At 37.3% G+C, this 20,654-nt stretch overlaps 1 protein-coding gene across 2 annotated transcripts in view; it reads right to left on the bottom strand.

The window, feature by feature from the left end:
* SYNE1 (spectrin repeat containing nuclear envelope protein 1) overlaps positions 1 to 20,654 on the bottom strand; it is a 443,793-nt gene that overhangs the window by 259,547 nt on the left and 163,592 nt on the right. For both annotated transcript variants that reach the window (XM_070603011.1, XM_070603013.1), the window contains 9 exons: positions 17,911 to 18,071; positions 15,823 to 15,973; positions 12,480 to 12,707; positions 11,986 to 12,084; positions 10,323 to 10,510; positions 9,789 to 9,912; positions 7,386 to 7,552; positions 4,272 to 4,425; positions 1,538 to 2,166 (listed from right to left, as the gene is read on the bottom strand). In XM_070603011.1, coding sequence (XP_070459112.1) covers positions 1,538 to 2,166; positions 4,272 to 4,425; positions 7,386 to 7,552; positions 9,789 to 9,912; positions 10,323 to 10,510; positions 11,986 to 12,084; positions 12,480 to 12,707; positions 15,823 to 15,973; positions 17,911 to 18,071 — 1,901 coding nt within the window. The remainder of the gene's footprint in view (positions 1 to 1,537; positions 2,167 to 4,271; positions 4,426 to 7,385; positions 7,553 to 9,788; positions 9,913 to 10,322; positions 10,511 to 11,985; positions 12,085 to 12,479; positions 12,708 to 15,822; positions 15,974 to 17,910; positions 18,072 to 20,654) is intronic.

The raw sequence follows: 20,654 nt of genomic DNA, 5'->3' as shown, positions 1-20,654 counted from the left end.
AGGAAAAATAATATTGAAAAGAAGGCTACTGTAAAAAAATTACTTTTCAAATTTATGGCAGGAAAATTCCCTTGACCTCCTAGCTTCTTCATTAAACTCACCTGACAAAACCCCAACTTTGTTTCAACTCACTTCTACATACCTCTAAGCAAACAGTTCAAAGTAGTTGAGGAGAACCATTTTGCTAAACTGGTTGGTTTCATTTTTTTTCCTCCCCAAAGCCCAGTACATAGTTGTATACTCTAGTTGTAAGTCCTTCTAGTTCATCTATGAGAGCCACCACCACAGCATGGCTACTGACAGATGAGTGGTGTGGTCCTGTGACCGCCACCGAAACAGTGAGAGTGCTGGACTTTCACCACTAGGCCATCAGGGCTGGCTCTCACTGGTTTCATTTTAAGTGAATGAATACAAATCTCAAATGACAGCTCATCACCTTACCAAGCTCTGGAGGTATCATTTCCATTTCCTCTCTACAAGGGAACAATTTCATACCATTTTCTCTCTGCCAACTTCCTGTTGCTCAGTCTCAACTAATGAGCTCCTCAGTCTTTTCTGAGGGGCTAGCAGCCACAAGGGAGGAATTCTCTCATGCTTTTACCACCAGAACTACAAATCTACTTGAATCACTCCCTTTCTCCTGTGCCTGCATCCTCTTTTTTTTTCTAAAACCATATGAAACTTTTGTTTTTTAAAGTACACTTTTTAGTGAGGAAGACTGGCCCTGATCTGACATCTATTGTCAATCTTCCTCTTTTTAAAATTTTTCTCCCCAAAGCCCCAGTACATAGTTGTATATCCTAGTTGTAGGTCATTCTAGTTCTTCTATGTGGGATGCTGCCACAGCATGGCCTGATGAGCAGTGTGTAGGTCCGTGCCCAGGATCTGAACTGGTGAATGACAGGCTGCTGAAGCAGAGTGTGTGAACTTAACCACTCAGCTACGGGGCTGGCTCCTCTGCCTTCATTCTTGTCACAGAAGATGAATCCCTTTTCCTATCAGTTAAAAATTGCTTAAAAATAGATAATATGATCTATATACTCTATTATAAATAAGATCTCAGAGTGGCTTATATACAGCCCTTAGAAAAATCCTTGAGGAAACCAAAGAAATTTTAGTACTTCTTAAATGTCAATTAGTCATTACTTTTGTCCTCAAAATACTAAAAGAAGAAGTTGCTAAATATGGTATTATTAAAGTTTTGCACAAGAATTAATTCCAGAACAAATAAAAAATAAACAAGGGGCTGGCCTGGTGGTATACTGGTTAAGTTTGCACTCTCCACTTCAGCAGCCCAGGGTTTGCAGGTTCGGATCCTGGGTGCAGACCTACACACGCCTCATCAAGCCATGCTGTGGCAGCATCCCACATAGAAAACAGAGGAAGACTGGCACAGATGTCATCTCAGAGACCATCTTCCTCGAGCAAAAGGAGGAAGATTGGCCACAGATGTTAGTTCAGGGCCAATTTTTCTCATCAAAAATTAAGAAAGAAATAAATAAATGAGACAACTGGCATCAACACAGTTTCCTTTTACCTCTGTTGAAGGGCTTGGCGGGTAAGTTCTTTCAATCGCTCTTTGTCAGTCCTCTCTTCGATATCCTCAATGCTTTTCAGCAACTCCTCTTTCTGGTCTTGGAATGCTTTTTTCAGTACTGCCAGGGCATCTGCCTCACTCTGCTTGGTTCCTAGAAGGTTCTGGATCCTCTCTAATTCAAAACAGAGATGATCAGCTGTTGTTCTGCAGGAAGTCCTTTGCTCAGAACTTCCACTTTTAAGATGATATTGGGCTTTGGTGAGAACACCATCAAGACTGATGGCAGTAGATTCTAATGTTTTAACATCTTGAATAGCATTCTTTAGGTCCTTTTCTAATAAGTCAGACTGTTTCTTATTCATACTGTGGGTTGCTTCCACCGTTTCCCTCAGCCGGTGGAGAACTGCTGACAGAGAGGCATGGCTCTGTAGGAATTCAGCCAGCTGGGAAAGGGCAAGCTGCCGTCTCTCCACGACCTGGCTGGCCTCCTCGAAGAGCTGGAAGCAGTCCTCCGCCTTGCCCTGGAGGAGGTGGAGGTCCTCCCCTCGACCCAGAGCACCCAGCCTCACGAGGTGACTCTGCAGACTCTGCAGTTCTCCCTTTTTGCTCTCTACTTCTGCTGCGTGGTCCTGGAAGGGAAGAGAGGGCTATTGAATCCTCAGAGGCACTATGGCTGACGACACAGATATATTCAGGATTTGTGATGTCAAGACACATTTTAAATACAACAGATGGTATAGTATTAAAATGTCATCTATGGTGAATCTTTTAGAAGTGTTGTTAAAATTTCCCATTTTGCTCATCTACAATTTCACATAAAACACAAATCTGATTTGGAACTAATTCATCCAATGGAAAAGAATTTCTTTGTGGATAGAAATAGTTAAAAGAAATTTTATATACATACATACACATAAATTGGAAGATTTGAAAAATGTGTATATGTATATGTACATATGTAACCATAGGACCAGTTCAAATGGGCCATATGATATCATTAACAGAACGTTAAAGTCACCTTGCAGGGCAGTGAGCCAAACTGCAAGTCATGGAGCTGGAGTGCACAGAGGAAAACATTTTGACCTGAAATAACACCTACAACCAAGGTTTCTCCCCCAAACCAAACCAAAGGACTGGGACATGACTGGAACCTGAAAGCTAGACCCTTTTCAGAAGTGAGAGGTCCATTGTCTATGAGGATCTGGTGTTAAAGCCCTTTTCATACCTCACTGTAAACGGTCTTGTTTAAAGTCCTTTCAATCAAAATCTGTCCTGCAGCTCTTCTGCATTACAGCCTGCCCTCCCTAATCCCTTAAAATTTCACCCCAAAACCAGAACTGGGGAGACAGATTTGAGAACCTTGCCTCCCATCTCCTTGCTGGCTGACTTTGTAATAAAGCCTTTTCTTTTCTCTAAGGCCAGTGTCATAATATTGACTTCTATGCACATTGGGCAGTAGGCCCTTGCTTGGTAACATATATAGTTAAAAGTTATGGTACTTATATACATAGTTAAAAGAAATTGAAAGTTTGGAAGATGTTAAAATATATATTTAATACAGCGAATTCTAACAGAGCTTGTAGGAAAGGAGTGTGGCAAGAGATGAACATGAACCTCTCTTCAGAAGTAGCGGGTAAAACAGACGAAAACCTGCACAAGTTTTAGCTGGCTTCTCTCTAAAGAAACATAGACTAACCAGGTGAGACTGTTGTATACAAAGTTTGACCAGCTCACAATAAATCATGTTTAAAATCTACCAGAGAATTGCTAACAATCTTAGCGTGGTTCCCATTAAAGAGAAATTATTCCCCATCTTAATCTTGACCACAGTGGCCTTACCATTCCCCTTAGCTTGACTACTAAACTTTAGAGCGTTTCTTTGAGCATTTACCTTAGAAAACTTACAAACTCATTCTCTGTCCCTTTGAGATATAAATCTTTTTAAAAGCTTCAGGACAGTTTTACAACCCAAGACTATCTTTCTCAAGGACCCAGGAGTCATCCTTTTGAAATGTATTCATCAAGGAAAATGGTGCCCATATCTCCCAGTCCCTTTAGACGGTTGGAGCCTAACTTCCTTGGGCACCTTGCTCCAAGTTGTAAAACTACCCCTGGTCATGAAGACATGAAAAAGTACTTTTCCTCTGGGTAAAACCAATGAGCAAACCCAGAATAGGGTGGGCACTCATAAACACTAAATATTTTATCATTAAATATTGTTATATGCTTATTATGCAGCTTATTTCCAACTATCCCAATACTTGATCAATATCTGACTTTAAAAAAGTTTTTTGATACCAGGATAGATATTATGCATAATTTGTAAATATGAATAATAAACCATAAATTTTAAATAACTTTCAAGCTAAATAGTAATTCAGAAAAACAATGTCATTAAAAACTGAACAGGAATTCAGTATCAGTTTTCAGTATTGGAACAAAGCAAACTAGGAAGCTTAAAAATGAACATTCTCATCATTTCACCCCAGAAATCATGTGCTCCACTTAAGAAATAGCATCTTAAGGTGGTTGCCTATTTTATCTGAAGTGGTTTTATACTTAATTTATCTGCATAACATTCCCTGGACCCATATGCTCCATTATTAAAACATTTACACATGAATACAAAGTTAAAATGCTGCCAGGTGTTTTTTGAAATGCTGCATCCCTTTATAATTTAACAGTTCCCTTCTACAAACAAATTCTTCTTCCATCTTAAAAGAATGCCTTGTACCTTGTGCCGAGTGAGAGCTGCCTGATGGTCTGTTAGGCTTATCTCAGAAGTAGTCTGTAATTTACTGAGAAACAGCTTAATCCAGACAGAAAAGGAAAGCAGTAGTTCATCAAATTGCTGGTGTTCAGCAACCACCGACTGAAGAAAATTAATCCTATGTAGAGAAAGATGTTAATGTTAAAATGTCCCACAAATGAACAGAGAGTTTGAAAAAGCACATAAAGCATTGGCCAGCTTAAACTAGTTTTGCCTCCTTAACACAGGTTGCTGTTGATTAATTAAACCTTGCCCAATAACAGAGAGCACTGTGCATGTGCCAGGCAGGAACCCACAGCCACGGGATGACCCTGGAACCAAGAATCTTCAGAAATGTTGTTGTCTGAGCCCTTTAGGAAGTGAGAAGTCCCTCCAAAAGGAAAATCTGGCTTCCAGCAGCTTGATTACCATATACCGACTGATCTGAGGGTAGCCAATCAGCTTCTCCCCCTAACTCCTTAAATTTCACCCCAACCTTGCATCCAGGAGACAGATTTGAGAGCCTTGCCTCCTATCTCCTTGCCAGTTGACCTTGCAATATACCCTTTTCTTTTCTCAAAAGTAGGTGTCACGGTATTGGTTTCTATGGGCGTCGGGCCAGGGGCTCTTTCTCAGTAACAAGTTGATGATATGTTTTTGAAATAAGTTTAACTAAGGGCAAAAGTGATGTTGTCCTGTGTGGACAAACCAGAAATCTTTTTTTTTTTTTTTTTAAGATTTTACTTTTTCCTTTTTTTCCCCAAAGCCCCCCGGTACATAGTTGTATATTCTTCATTGTGGGTCCTTCTAGTTGTGGCATGTGGGATGCTGCCTCAGCGTGGTCTGATGAGCAGTGCCATGTCCGCACCCAGGATTCGAACCAACAAAACACTGGGCCGCCTGCTGTGGAGCGTGCGAACTTAACCCCTTGGCCACGGCGCCAGCCCCTAAACCAGAACTCTTGAAGTTTTCTACTTCTCAAATTCTGTTTCTCTCACAATTTTCCCTAAGTCAGTTAACATTTCCACCATCCACCCAGATGGTCCTAGGAGCCATTCTTCAGCTCTCCATTTCCTTACCACCACATCTGATCTATACACATCCTGTTAGCACCCCACCACAGTATATTCTGACTCTTCTCTCCATTTCTGCACCCTGGTCTAAATCTCTTCTCTTGCCTGCACTCTACAGCCTCCTAAACTGGCTTCCTTCCTACCACCATTGCCTCCCTACAATCCACTCTTTAGGTGACAATCAGAAATGGTTTTAATGTCATTGGAACATTCTCTGACAAGCTTAAACATGGGGGCAGTTCCCTGTTGCACATAGCAAGGCAAGACCCTAAAACTCCTTACTGTCATCTACAACGTGGTCTACCAACTTCTCTGACCCTATCTGAGACAGCCCTGCCCCACACTGCCACTGACCTCTCTGCTTCCCCCAAACCCCTGCTCATTACTGCCTGAGAGCCTTTGCCTCTTTTGCTCCCTCTGCGTGTATGCTCTGCCCCCAACGCACCATGAGTTTGCTTCCTGGGGCAGCATTCAGATCCTAATCAGATGTCATGTCCTCCAAGAGGCTTTGCTTGACCACCCATTCTAAAGATGCACCAATCTACAGTCTCTACCAAGTTACCCTATTTTGTTTTCTTCATATTACTTACCACCACCTGAAAGAGTCTTGTTCCTTCATTTGTTTAATTGCATGTTTATTCCCTGCACCTGTCCTCCCCACTCAATGCGAGACACGACTTTACCTGCCTTGCTTACTATTCTATCTTTAGCAACCTAGAATGGTGGTGCTATGCATACGGTCAGGGTCATTCAATACTTGTGTAATTAATGAATTAGATTGATTAACAAAGGTGATCTGAGGTCAGAATCCAAAACCAACATTAAGAATAAGATCTTAATCAGACATCAATATTCATTACAATGGTTCATATCCAAAGTTCAACTTTTTAAACACTTTCATCTTTTAATCCTTACAAAACCTTCTACACATGATCTTTACATGTATGAATTATATTTTGAATGCCGTCACACATTTGTGCCATTTTGAAAGGCCTTTCCTTTCCCTCTGTGAGAGGGGCAGAGGGTAGATCCTCCACTATTTTACAGAAAATTACTCATTTTCCAAGAGTTGACACCAAATCCTTCTCTCAGCCTTTCCTGAACCCATCCAGATGTCCCTTTTTTGTTCCCACAATATTCTGTGTTCACCTCTCTCATAGGCTTCCTTGTTATCCCTGTGCTGATCTGTAAAATACTTGAGTCCAAGGTTTATTTATTTTTATGGCTCCAGTGTCTGATATGGTGCCTGGTACTCAGCAGGTGCCCAATAAACATTTGCCGACTGACTGAATATATGAATGAATAAACAATGGAGCAAATACAAGCTCCGTCAAAGAAGAGTGGAACTCTGCTTAGTATGGCTACCCTCAACACACAGAAGAGTGTTCTACTCACTGTAGGAACTCAATAAATATTTGCTGGACCCATGAATTTAAGAAGTGATCATAAAGGTGAAATACCTTAGCCAAGATCACATGCATAATCAATGCCAATTTAAGGAAAAAAATGTCTTCTGGAATACTAGAAAGGTATAGATGCCAATTGATAATTATTTCATTAATTAAAATTGAATCTATGTTTGCTTCCTTTAATATGGTAATAATTTCCCTTGCTCTGTACAAAGATCTATACTGCTATGGAATGGAGTAGCTTATATATATAATACCTCTGATTGAGAAATATTACATGAGGCAAAATTTTAATTGCCATTTTTCTCCTGTACACAAACGGCTTGGGCAAGAAATAATACAAACAAGAGCAACCTACTCTCATCAACATATTTCAACTAGTTTGATCACTTTCCCTGATTGTAAGAGTAAAATTTTAAATTGAGGTTCATCAGAAATGCTAATTTTTGAGCACTTTGATTTTGAAAATGACAAAGTCATTTTCTCCCCTTCTGTAATTATCCTCTGAGTAGTCAGGTTAAATAAAATAAACAACACTCTGCTTTCTGAATTTATATTCTCACTATTTCAAAAAATGAACAATATTAGATGTTCTTTTTTTAAAAAAAAACCCAAACCTTTTGCTAATTATCTGTGGCAAATCTCTCCATCTTTCATCCAACTGCTGCAAATGTAGTTTCATCATTTTCACATCGTCTTTGGAGGCCACTGAAAACAGTGATTCCTTCAACTGCAAAAGGTTGCTGTAGATGGAGGCCTGGGATACGACTTCATTTTGCAGTGCCTGAGAGAAGCAGAATACATTACAGATCTCATCCCAACATGATTGACCAGGAAGGACCATGTGACACAGGTGGTTGTTGTCCAAAGGCTTTGTATTCTTACAAAATGGAGGTCACTGGGACCAGACTAAAGAGAGTTTGGTTTTTTTTTAGGAAGATTAGCCCTGAGCTAACTGCTGCCAATTCTCCTCTTTTTGCTAAGGAAGACTGGCCCTGAGCTAACATCCATGCCCATCTTCCTCTACTTTATATGTGGGACACCTACCACAGCATGGCGTGCCAAGCGGTGCCATGTCTGCACCCGGGATCCAAACCGGTGAACCCCAGGCCACTGAAGCAGAATGTGTGCACTTAACCGCTGCACCACCGGGCCAGCCCCAAGAGAGTTTTTATTACTTGATTTAGAAATGGATCCACTTAACCTCTAATGCAACATAAACACTGCTACAGAAACCTGAATGAGTTTTCCAGAGTCTGAGTTCTATTGAGTTAGGCAAAGCTAGAAGCTGTAGAATTTCTTTCAGGATGAAGAAATTGAGTAGGCAAAGAGAATCAAGGAAAAACTCTTGCTGAAGGGAAACAATGCATATCTAACAATAATAGAGACGCAATTCTAGGTACTAGGAACACAATCTCCTTCTCTGTTTAGAGACAATTTTAGGCCAAACTGGGGAAATTAGGGACTCTTCATTTTACTTTCATGCAACAGGATGACTTATTTTTAATCAGGCCATGAATCTCTTAGGTTCTGTGAGTGATGCATAAAAGTTGTGGTTTCTACCTAACAAGAGATAAAATATAAACACTCATAGAGATAGGTAGTACCAGAACGGTGTTAAATGGAATGATAGGTGTAGCATGGCACAAGGTAGATGCTTGTCAAAACGTTTTGTTTCTCCTCCCTAGTGAGGTCACGTGTGTGATACAAGCAAGATCACTATAGGTATCAGAGGAAGGAGTACACAGCCCATGGATGACAAAAAAGGCTGAAAAGCAGAATTGTGGCTTAGGCTGAGTAGGACGGACACAAGGACAGGAGGTGGGAAATGTACAAAGAACATTCAGACCACAGTGGGGTGGTAGCTTGGCTGACAGCGCCGGGATGCAGGAGTCACAGAAGCCTGTGCCCCCGTCTCTGTCCCCTAACTCATATAGCACTTATTTTCCATATAGACATATGTAGGAATACAGTTTCATATGGTCAGATATCTTTGTGTTATTTTTAAGAAGAGGATCTGTGACTTCCCTTCTTAGAACACCTCGCACAGTATTTATAGGACAATAAACATCAGATTGTGGGCTGAGGATTACCTTTATCCTCAGGCAGGATATTTACTGAAGGTTTCTGAGCAGGACTCTTTGGGAGATTAAGGCAGAACATCACTGTTTAATAAACTAAAAAGGCAAGAGAACCAGGAGCGTGGGGAATCCTCAAAATCAAGGGAAGAGAAAATTCGAAGATAGGGCAATAGGCTCCGATGCTACAGACACTCTATGATGGAGGTTTTGGAGAAGCAATTATGAAAAGTAAACGACCCTAACTTCCTCTTAAACATTTTGTAAAAGGTGATAGGAGAAAGCTGGGGTGTAAATCTGTTATCCAATAAATCTCTTTTGAGAAGCAATTTTGCCTGTTGAATTTTTGGGCACAGACAGCATCACTTAAAGCAAGTTATTAATCTCCAGAAATCAGTAACATTGTCGGTAGTTTCAATCATACTTAAAGATTCTTTTTTACATCAAGGATGTAATAAGCTAATATTCTTCATCTTTCTATCATCTGCATTAGTGCTCATTCACTTTCTGCCTTGCCAAAAATAATCATTACTGTGACTTCTTTCTACACTGTATTCCTTTTCTCTTAAAAAAAGACTTTTCATTACCAAAAATTCATGGAAATACAAAAGTAGAAAGAATATAGCTATTCCTCAGCTTCAAAAAGTTATTCATTGATGGTCAACTTTGTTTCATTTATGTTTCCACTCACTCCTCCTTCAACTTCCCTGCCAGATCATTTGTGCTCAAATATCAGACGTTATATTACAGGCTTTTCTAATACACCCTGGAAACTGACCATCACTAAGTTCACCACCACTTTCTCTTTCAGGTCACAGATGCTCTTTTGCTCAGGATCACAAAGCCAAAACAAGAATGGATAGAGGGTTTTGTTCTTGTTTTTCTCTTTAGAATGCAGCCACAATAGAGTATATTATCTCCCTCACACTCCCTTGAACTTGCCTGTGTTAACTGAAGTTCACTCTCCACTTTGACTCTGTCTGCAGAAATGTCCATTTCTGGGGAACTGGCGATAGCTTCACACCGCTCTAACCAGGTCAAAAAGGTTGACAATTCTTTCTCTAGCCTAAAGAAAGCAGAGGGAAGAAACAAGTTCATCCAAAATTATCCTACTAAAAAACTAAACCTTTCTGAAGTTGGAGGGGTGCCACACTAACCATTACAAATAACACGATGTTGGTTACCTCATTCCTAAATGTGAAGGTACGAAAAACACTCCTGTCCTTTTCACGAACATACTTGCACATGTGTTTAGATCTGTGTAATATGTAAAGACACACACACATCCTCTCCACTCTTAGGAATCTTCAACTTATAATGAAGATCAAGATCTTCCCATGTGAGACACGTAAGTTGAGAAGTTTTACATCTGGGACGATTATTTCCCATCACTTAAAGAACGGTTGGTCCAGAATTTCCTATTTAAGAGAGGCTATTCAAACCCATGCACCCAACTCAAGAAGAAAGCCCGCTCACCTCTGCCAGTGGGCCAGCACGTTCTCCAGCACAGTCTGTCTCTCCTTAGCCTGACTCAGCATCCCCTCGTATCTCTGCTGCAGGGCTGCGGCCTCCTGGACGGAGGAGCCTCTGTTAGCAACCTTCCGGGCACTGGCTGAGAAAGCAGCTACTGTGCTGGCCAGCGATTCCAGGGCCTGACAGAGATCCTGACAAGAGGGCAAAGGCAGAGTAATGAAAGCACAGCATCAAGAAACGAGACCTACATTTTTCTCTGAGACCCATTCTCACTGAAAATTTTCCATCTGTCATAATAAACAGCAAGAGTGCTAAAAAACGTCCCTGCCCATGATTTTCAGCAAGACCTAGTGAAAGTGAGGAGAAAGTTACTTCATGAATGCAGAGATCAAAAATGAGAATAGAGAGACTGTTCCCCAAATAAAAATTTGTTGCTGTATATCTGACTAATTTCAACTTGCCCTTAAGGATTCAAATCATTTGTGAAATTTATTATTCATTTTGTGCCAAATACATGAGTATTTAAAAAAACATATTCCTAATTTATAAGAGCTACATATAACATGCTATAATTTCTATTAAAAAATATAAGGGAAGTTATGGCTGACATAGCTGCTGTCAGGAACCAATGATAATATTAACAATCAGGGTGCCTGAGAATGCGGCAGGTACTTTGTTATGTACATTACATATATCAACTCACTTGATCTTCCCAAGACCCCTAAGGGGTATATTCTTTCATTATCCCCATTTACCAGATCAGCAAACCAAGACATAGAAAAATAACTTGCTTTAAGAAATCTAACTATTAGAAAAAATAGAATATCACCCTCTCTAGTATCAATTATTAACTTAGTTGTCTATTAAAATAATTCCATCATATTCAATTTTTCTCATTTTGGGGGTATTTTAAAAAAATTACATAAGTAACACAAGAACTCATTCTTCTTATAAATATTCACACAATATAAATTCCATCCCCTTTTCAGATGTGTCTTTGTCAATTGCTTGCTTTCTATCACGGAATGCCTTTCTCTGCAAATATGTATATACCTGCACGCATGCACATATAATAGGGCTAAATATATATATTTATGTTTATTGACTAACACATGTTTCTTTTTAGTATTTCTTTGTGCGTGATTCTACCCCTTTGCTCCTTCTCCTAAATTCTGCCAGAGGCATCTGTTTCTTGCTTGGGGAAACACCTCCCAATGGTCACCAGTTCAGAGAACAGACCAAAAAGCTAGTCATTGGAAAAAGGCCAGTGATGATATATTCTTTGCATATCTGAGTGTAGTGGATTTAAGTCTGAAATCTGCCGCACACATATATTTTTTTTCCTGCACATAAGATTTTTTATAATGCTGGGAAGATTAACAGGGTTTATTAAAGCTATAATCTGAAAAAGTTAAACTCTGTAACTAAGAGAAATACATTTTCAATGAATACTCCTTTAATATAAAATTTTCATGAAAATTTATTCGCATACTTATATTTCTTATACTATATGAAGCGAATACATTTGGTCTATATCATTCCTCAAGTAATATAAAAATCTTTTCAATTTTCACTGTCATAAAAATGTGTACAGTTTTCTTTTCAAGCAGGAATTATCAAATTTCTGAGTTGATAAATAAGCAGAAATGTTGAGGCACACTCTTACCATATGTTCTTGGAGGACTTTGTATGTTTCTGTAGCTGAAGAACATATTTTGATTGGCTCAGCAAGTTTATTTTCAAATTCAGACACAGACTGCTGGATCTAAAACATTGATGAAATATAAAAACAATGGTGGGAAAAATATGCATTTAGGCAGAAAAGTTATTGAGGAAGCAGAAAGGCTATCTCTTTTGGATAACTCTCAGTGTGATGATAAAATATTTATTTTTAAAAACTCTAAAATCAATGTGTCTCATTATTTGGAAAGAATATAGCTAAGCCTGAATGACTTTCTGAACACAACGTATAATGAGATTTTTATATTCCCTCGAAAAAGGTACCATATAAATAATTATAACCTTAGTCATCATTGATAACTTGGTAAATGATCGGCAAATTGTGTCTTTTCCTTATTCCACTATTTCTGGACTATCTTGCATTTTTCTATAAATGTAATATGAAACAGGTAATTTTAGTATGCATGGACCAATTCTCACCTTTCTAAGATTCTCTTCAAACTTTTGCTGCTGAGATAGATGTCCCAGGATTGTTCCTTCCAGACACTGTGCATGTTCTCGAAGTTCTTCCCAGTATCTTCTTATTTGTGTTAACTTGGCTTTGATTCGAGCAGATTCTCCAGTGGTAATAAATTGGGCAAAAGACTGAGCTGCTTCTTCTAGTCCTGTAATGCTGCTGATCTTACTTTCTATTTCTTGAATTATGACCTAATATTTAAAACAAGAAAAATGACAATGTAGGCTGAGTAACCTTGTCTTCCTGAAATGATATAATTACCTGTAGAGAGAGAAAATCAGAATTTTCCTTAACTGACATTTCAATATACTTGGACCATTAGAGAGCAGCTATGAACAAACACCATGTGTTTCCTGACCTCATTTGGGGAGAACAGATATGCAGGACACATCTAAAAAATAGAAACTAATAGTAGCCATGCTTGGTGGAAAGAGAATAGAGAAATAGCTACTCCTGCTTGCAGTGAAGTAAACAGGGAGATGTCGCTGGAATTCTTACAGCATCTCTGAAGGTACAGAGAATTCCCTGCTTATCTTTGGCATCAAGCGTCTGAACCAACTGATCTGGAAAGCAGTGTATTCCACTAACTCATAGGAATGCTAATTTGACATTCATTTAATTTTCCTAAAATGTAGTGGAGTATTTCATATTTTACCAAGCTAAAAGCTTTTCTGATTCCACTCCTACCTAAACTCAGTCTTTTTGAATTTATCGTCTATTCTTTATGCTAGTGGTTTCCAAATTTGGACTATGTTAGAATCACCTGGCCCCCATCTGCAGGGACTCAGCCTTAGTAGGTCTGGGGGGGTGGGGGGTGGTCAAGATTTTGCATTTCTTACAACTTCTAACAATTAACAGATGAAGCAAGCCACTGCTGCTGATCCCTGGCTCCACTCTGTGAAACACGCTCTGTTCATTAGCTGTGGCCTCTACAGTAAAGAGTCTACATACCATAATATCCATTTGGGGGAGGTGGACATTTTATGTATTAGCCAACAGCTGAAAAATACTGAAAACCACTAAGGATGTATGTGCTGTGTGTGCGTGTGTGTGTGATAAACATAGAGGCTTATTTATGGATAAAAGAATAAAATTATTTCTCTGAAAAAAAGAGCTAAATCATCCCATCAAAATAAAGCCAAAAATTCAGACAAGTCTCAGTTTCCAATAATTTATATGAAAAACAGTTACCGTAGAAAAAAATAAATGCGTGACTTCTATCTAGATGAGAAAACAGTCAGAAATAACTTTTGTCTACCTGAGACCAACAGAAATCAGATTAGTGTGCAGTACACATCACTTATTTATTTTTATTTTAATATGCATGACTATATGGGTATCTGATAGATATTTGTTGTTTGAGCATTAATACAATCTTTCTTAATTTTGCTGTTTTTTAAGATATGTTTTAGAAAAATTACTCATAAATTCAACAAACATATATTGAGTGTCATAGGAGACAAAAATTGTTCTACGTGCTTGTAGCACCTCAGTGGAATGATCTCAGTTAAGATCAGAGGTCACAGTTCTTAGAGTAATACATGTCGTGGATAAATTAGTGCAAAGTATATAATCATATTGTTGGATTGTGGCAAAAATATTTATAATCCAAGAAGAGAATGCGGAAGATGAACCCAGTATACATTCTTATCATTTGTAAATTATCATTTAGGACTAAGAAATCAGTCAATTTGGAATAACATGTAAGAAAGAACAAAAATGGGCTTAGAGATAAATATCTTCTCAAAAATGCAAATACTTCATTAATTTTAATCCTAAGGTTGTTTTAAAGTAAAAACACTATGACAGATGTTACTGTATTTTTAATATGTCCTTTAATGTAGTCTTGTTTGGAAACAGAACATGAACCTATTAGCCTAAATTCCATAGTACAGTATATTTCACTCTATCTTTGCTTATTTCTAGCAAATATGTTTTTCCTGCTATTTATAATAATTTAATACATTTCTAGATAGTTTTAAAAACGCTATATTAGAATGTTAAAATGTATTTCTAGTTTGACAGCATGGAAATCCACAATTGAATGCTATATATATATTAAAATAAAATATGTAATCATTTTGTTGTCTAAAGAGTAACAATGCGATGCATTTGATCATGATATATTTCAGACCTCCTGGAATTAAGGTTTAAATAATACTAAAATGAATTATAGAAAAGATAAATAAGTTAAAAGTGCATGTCAAACATTTTTGTAAGGAACTTCTTGAGACAAAATTATTTAAATGTGCTGTTCTTTGTTTTTTTAGACTTTAGTGAAAATGATTAAGTGATAGCTTTTAAAAACACTTTTAAAGGTTAAACATATTTCACGAATATTCTTTAATAGCTTGGCATCTATTTTTCCTAGCATACCACACAAGTCAAAAGCAGACTGTGTATACCAGACTCCATGTATCCTTGATTGCAAAAGATGTGTGATAAACCAGGATAACCTACACAGCATGTCATTTTGGCTTAGCCACATTGCACCCTCCCACTGTGCACATGGTAATGACTTGTTCTGAGTCATAGTGTGAAATGTTCTCTTACCTTGGTATTTATTTTAACCAAATGAAATGGCAGAGGGTTTTCCCATTCCAAAAATAATGAGCTGAGATCAAAAAAGAAGGTGCTGAATTTTGCAAATGTGTTGTGTAAAAATAAAAGAAAGAGATCTGAACATTCAGAATTCATTTCTTTCAGCCCATTTTTTCTTAAACAATTGGAATGAAGTGGACAATGATAGTCTATGCAGATGGTTATTTTAGAGCTGGAAGAGCTGAGGTATCAAGGCACCTCAGTCCATGTCCATCATAAAAGAAAGCACTAGAGCGATGGGGTCTGATAGCTTCTCCTAAAGAAAGCAATTTCTCCTCCTTGTGTTTTGTGAGGGTAAATACCACTAATACTTGAGATAGACATTTGGAATAGTTCTTATAAAGTACAGTTGTGGATGATGAGTATATTTCATGTGACATAAATGAATCAACAGAGCACTCCAATGGGGTCAATTGAAAATCAAGGAAAAGAATAATGTAACCATAAAAACATTTTAATGATATTGCACACAATACTGATTTTGAATGCATAAGCCAGACAATATTAATACATAATTCCACCTATAAAGTGTTGCCCGGTATCGGTCAAGACCTCTTAGCTCAGCATTTTGTGTGAATTTAATTTTAATAGAGTCACAGAGCAATGATAGATTTGTCCTGGGGCCAAATAGCATTGGATGAAATATAAGAAGGGAGTTCTTAAAAGCTAGACATGGATTATAAACGTAATGTGTGAGCAGGTCACCTTAATTTGGCTGATTTGCATGTCCATGGCAGATGACGAAGTTTCCAGAGCACTGAGTTCTTTTTCTTTCTCAGTAATCCAGACGGACAGGGTCTCAAAATTATTGCCAAAATGATCCCACTTGTTTTTCACCATTTCCATGGTTTTAATACTAAAATTAACCAAATTAAGTAAATAAAATACAGTATCTTAATAGAGAATAATACATTTTCCTTTAAATCACGAGGTGAAGACATTTGTGACCACGTTGAAGTTGAAACTATTAGCAAAGGAAAAAAGCACACTTGATCTGAGTAGCCAGTCAGGCCTCAAGTCTTTCTATCTCCTCTGAGATTGAACATTTAACGAGGTAGCATGTACGCTATGTTATAAATGGAACTGTGCTTCAAATAAAATATTGCTGGGTCCAAATGGGTTTGAATCCATGTACAATCTAGGTAAACTCTGCATGTGATCAGTAGTTACCAGGATTTATTTTAGTAATTTGCCCACATGGATTCCGGTGGTCTTTGTGGTCATGGTCCTCTTGTTCATAGAGGAGAGATACTACAATGGTGCTTTATACCCAAAGATCTTTATGAAATGCATCTTTAAATCAATATAGAGCTTGTAATCTGAATCCCACGCTGCCTTGCAGGAACTGTACCAACTGTTAGAGTTAAGCCTGCAATCTATAATCTATAACCATTTCAGCTCTTCTTAGATGTCTGTACAGTTGATTCCAAAGGACTTTTATAAATTCTTGTACCTGAGCACCCTCATTACTTTTAGACAACTTGGGTGTTATTTGTAACCAATCTATTGAACAAATTTCAACTATAGATTCCCAGTTTGTATGAGCTAAGCACATATAACCATGTACTTATGGCTTTCAGTTTAGAAAAAGACTAAGTAACCAACAGTATATCATTGAACTGATAAGTCTTCGGGTTAAAAAAAAAGTGAATTTCCCTGTTTACCAAAAGGCACTTGAAGACATGAAGAAAAATACAATGGCATCATTGATTGTCAAATTAAGTAATATTGCAGTCTCAAATATATACCCTGGATGTGCCTAATGCTTTCATCAGTAAGATAATGCAAGCTATGTTATATCACAAGTTTTTACATGAAATAAAGATTCAAATGGATATTCGTAGTAAAAGTAGCTTCCTTTCTAATAAACTTCAAGTTTTACTATTTCCATACCTTGCTGGATAATATTTAATATAAAATTCTCAAAGTTTTAAGTCATAATTTGCTTTCAATAAGTTATTTGACAAATTTTAAAGTTTAGGCAAATGTACAATGTTAATTTCAAGGTGTTAGTATTAAAAACAAATTTTACATTTCAAAACCCATCTTAGAAATTGTCCTATACCTTAAGAATAATATATATTGGCGATTTGCCTCTAAATAACCTTTAAAATAGAAATGTTCGGCCATATTATTTTGAGGAACATTGGCCAAATTCTCATATGTTTATCTCCTCCAAATTATTTTGTGTGTATATTTTGTACATAACAGGCTACCACAGGCCAAACTATTCTTTCTTTTTAGATAAACAAACATTAAGTGTTTAAAAATAAAACAGATTTTCGAAGTTGATTTTTGGAAATTATATCAATCAGTTACAATCTGAATATAGAGGCACTATAAAGGAGCTCTCTGAGCTTCTTGAAATGGGAGACACTTGGCTTATCTCCTATGTTTTCAGGCCTAGAATCTACATAACCAAAATATCTCCCCTTCTCTCTAATTGGTGACAGCAGAATAATTCAGTAAAAAAATTATTTTAAATATTGGTTCTTTTTTTGAGATTTCCTCTCCAATATACCAAGGCCACAGAATATAATAGATATGGCTTTCTCATGAACAGAATCAATTTACAATGCCAAAACCACATCCCTTATATTTTTCTGCTCTGTTATAGAGGTTGGTTTCTGGATTGGTGATACTTTCTTTTGAACTGTGAGTTGCTTCCTCAAAACATGCTGAAATACACAGACACTTTGAGAGTTTCAAAGAATGTTTTGAACACAATAGACAGGAAAGGCTGTAGGAAACTTTATCTCAGAGAAGAAAGTTTAGGACTTGTCAAGCACATACTCTTCTTCAAGCGTGCCTTCTAATTTTTTGACTTGCTCTCTGACTGATTTGGCCTGCTGTTGAAGCAGCTGCTTATTCTTGGGCCCAAGTGGTATCTCTGAAGCTTCCTTCACAAGATTCTCAGCCTGGACTGCAATGCCTTCAGTTCGTTTAGAGAACTCCTAGAAAAAGATATTATAATTGTTAAGAAGGCATCTTCTATTCAACTCTGCCCTCCATTAAATTGCATATACTGCAGAGTCTCCCCCAGAATAGATGAATAGATGATTCAAACATGTACGAATATTGGCATATAATATTCTTAGCAATAAAATGGACTTATTTTCATCATGACCAAAATAGACACTTTGCTAAATTATTTTCATTTTATATACACAACCAGACCTTCAGAGTTGGATAACTACCTTTGTACTTACCCAACAATTCTAACAAAAATGTTTTTTCCATTGTTTTCCTGGTTTAGGTTTACTGTTTGCAATTCTAAGCTACAGTACAATAATTAACTTGTCCACAAATATATCAGTCTATTATAGGCCAGTTCGGGCAATGATCAATAGTGATTGATTTTTTTCGATCATAAATATAATAGATTTCTAGGCCAATGAATATAAATATTTATTTAGTTGAAGAATATCTTAGTCAACACAGAATATCACTGATCTGTAAAGAAACATTTTGTTAACTGACTCTCTGGAAAAAAAACAATCTGATCTTAATGCTTACCAGCATTAAGTATGCATATACTATAATGATGGAAAGAAGGTAAGATTGAACTGGTCAAATCTGGACTAGAATCTTGGATTTGCTAATTACTAGCTTTTTCACTCTGTAAATTACTTTTCAGGCTCTTTCATGTAAAATGCAGATAGTAATTCCTTTCTTATAATTTTACTGTTAGCATTACATTAGCAATTTCATTTTTAAGTGTCTGGCACTCTGGCAGTTGCCTATTTTTTTTTAATGTTTTTCACATAAAATTGAGGACAACATGCTTTATAAACTTCATGCACGGATTTTCAATAATAGTGAACTATTTTAATTAGAAAATAAACATGTTTGAGGCAATGGTAAATTGTAGTTCTCTGAATCTGGTCAGGTAGATATACTGAATACTGAATTAGGAAAGATAAACCGAGACATAACCTTGAGTGAAAACAATTAACTTGGTGTCTCATTTCTTCTCATGTAGGGAATCTCACAGGAGGTTTAAATTTTGATCACAAACTCCTCTCTCCTAAATAGATAATGTAGAAATCTGATGTAAATAATTTTTAAAAATCAGACTTCTGATAGCCACATTTTCCCAAAGAGCAACGCCCAGATTTATTACATAATGCCGCATGAAGACAAAGTCCTCTTGGAAAGATCGATGTTACTTTGGAGAAGTACCTTGCAACTTAGAATAAAAATGAGTAAGTACAGCTTCATTATGGTACAGAGATTTATAACATCCTAAAATACAGTATTTGCTAATGTCACAACACTAAATTCTGTTGCTAAGCGCCCCCACTGTCACTATATATGAACTTGCAGTCACTGCAGATTCAATTGTGAAGACTGAATCACAGCAAAGTCTCTCCAGAACCCATGAAGAGAATCTGAGGTGTGAAATAAAGCGCTTTCCACACCCCTCCTAGTGTTTCTCAGAACCCAGGAAAATACACGGAGAAAGTAGAGTTATATTTGAAAATGCTTATATACATTCAAACTAAGAGCCTTTTGTGGGAGCCCTGGATGGGCAAAGCACAGTGTAGTGGAATCCAAAGAGCAGAATGATGTTGATCAAAACCAAACTAAACAAAAGTAGAGTAACGTTGTAAGGCCTTGTCTCTAAATTCTAAGAAGAAGACATGTAAGTGGCAGCAGGATGCAGGAGGAAACAGTGGACTTTTGTCACCAAATAGGTCTGGAGTTGAAATCAGGCTCTCTGCTTCACTAGCTGTGTGACCGTCAGCCACATAACTCCGAATTTTCATTTCCTCATCAGTAAAGCTCTGTTGTGAAGATTAAACGTGATATTTCTATGAACAGCCTATCACACACTGGCAGACAGAGAGGACTCAAGTTCCTTAGGGCAAACATGCAATGGCTACAACTGCAATGAAGGCTGTATTAACAATGTCAAGTGATCGAAGAAGTGAAGAACAATTTTTCTAGATTACACGTGCTTGTGCAGCAGCATACGTAAACAATTAGTAAAGCAGCTCAGTTTTGTAATGAAAATATAATGCAGTGGCTAAGAGTGTGGGCTCTGGGATTTGATTCCCAACCTCACCAGCTGGCAACCCCGAGATCTTGGATAAATTCATTAACAACTTTGTATCTTATATTCCTCCTTGATACAGTAGGATTAATAATGGTACCTATTTCTTAGGATCGTCTTGGGGATTAAAGGAGATGGTAAACGCCAAGTGATTAGATCAGCATACAAGTTCAATAATTGTCACCTCACATTATTAAATCAAACCCAAAGTATGCAAGATTATTGCTAAGGAGAATTCTAATAATAAGACTAAAGAGGTCACATTTGTTTCATCTACAGCTGATAAACGCATTCAAAGGGATCAGAGCCACAGGGTGTCAGAAACCCGGATGGAACCTGGGTGGAACACCCATATGATAATTAACCCAATAAATAGGTTTGTATTTATAAAAGACACCTGGTATATTTTTAATATATAAAATAATTAATATCAAAAATTTAAGTTAAAAATGCTATGTTTAAATGGCTGCTGAAAATCAGC

The sequence above is a fragment of the Equus przewalskii genome, chromosome 32 (genome assembly GCF_037783145.1).
Source record: "Equus przewalskii isolate Varuska chromosome 32, EquPr2, whole genome shotgun sequence".
In the NCBI taxonomy this organism is placed as follows: domain Eukaryota; kingdom Metazoa; phylum Chordata; class Mammalia; order Perissodactyla; family Equidae; genus Equus; species Equus przewalskii.
This window is presented reverse-complemented; position numbering and strand designations above follow the sequence as displayed.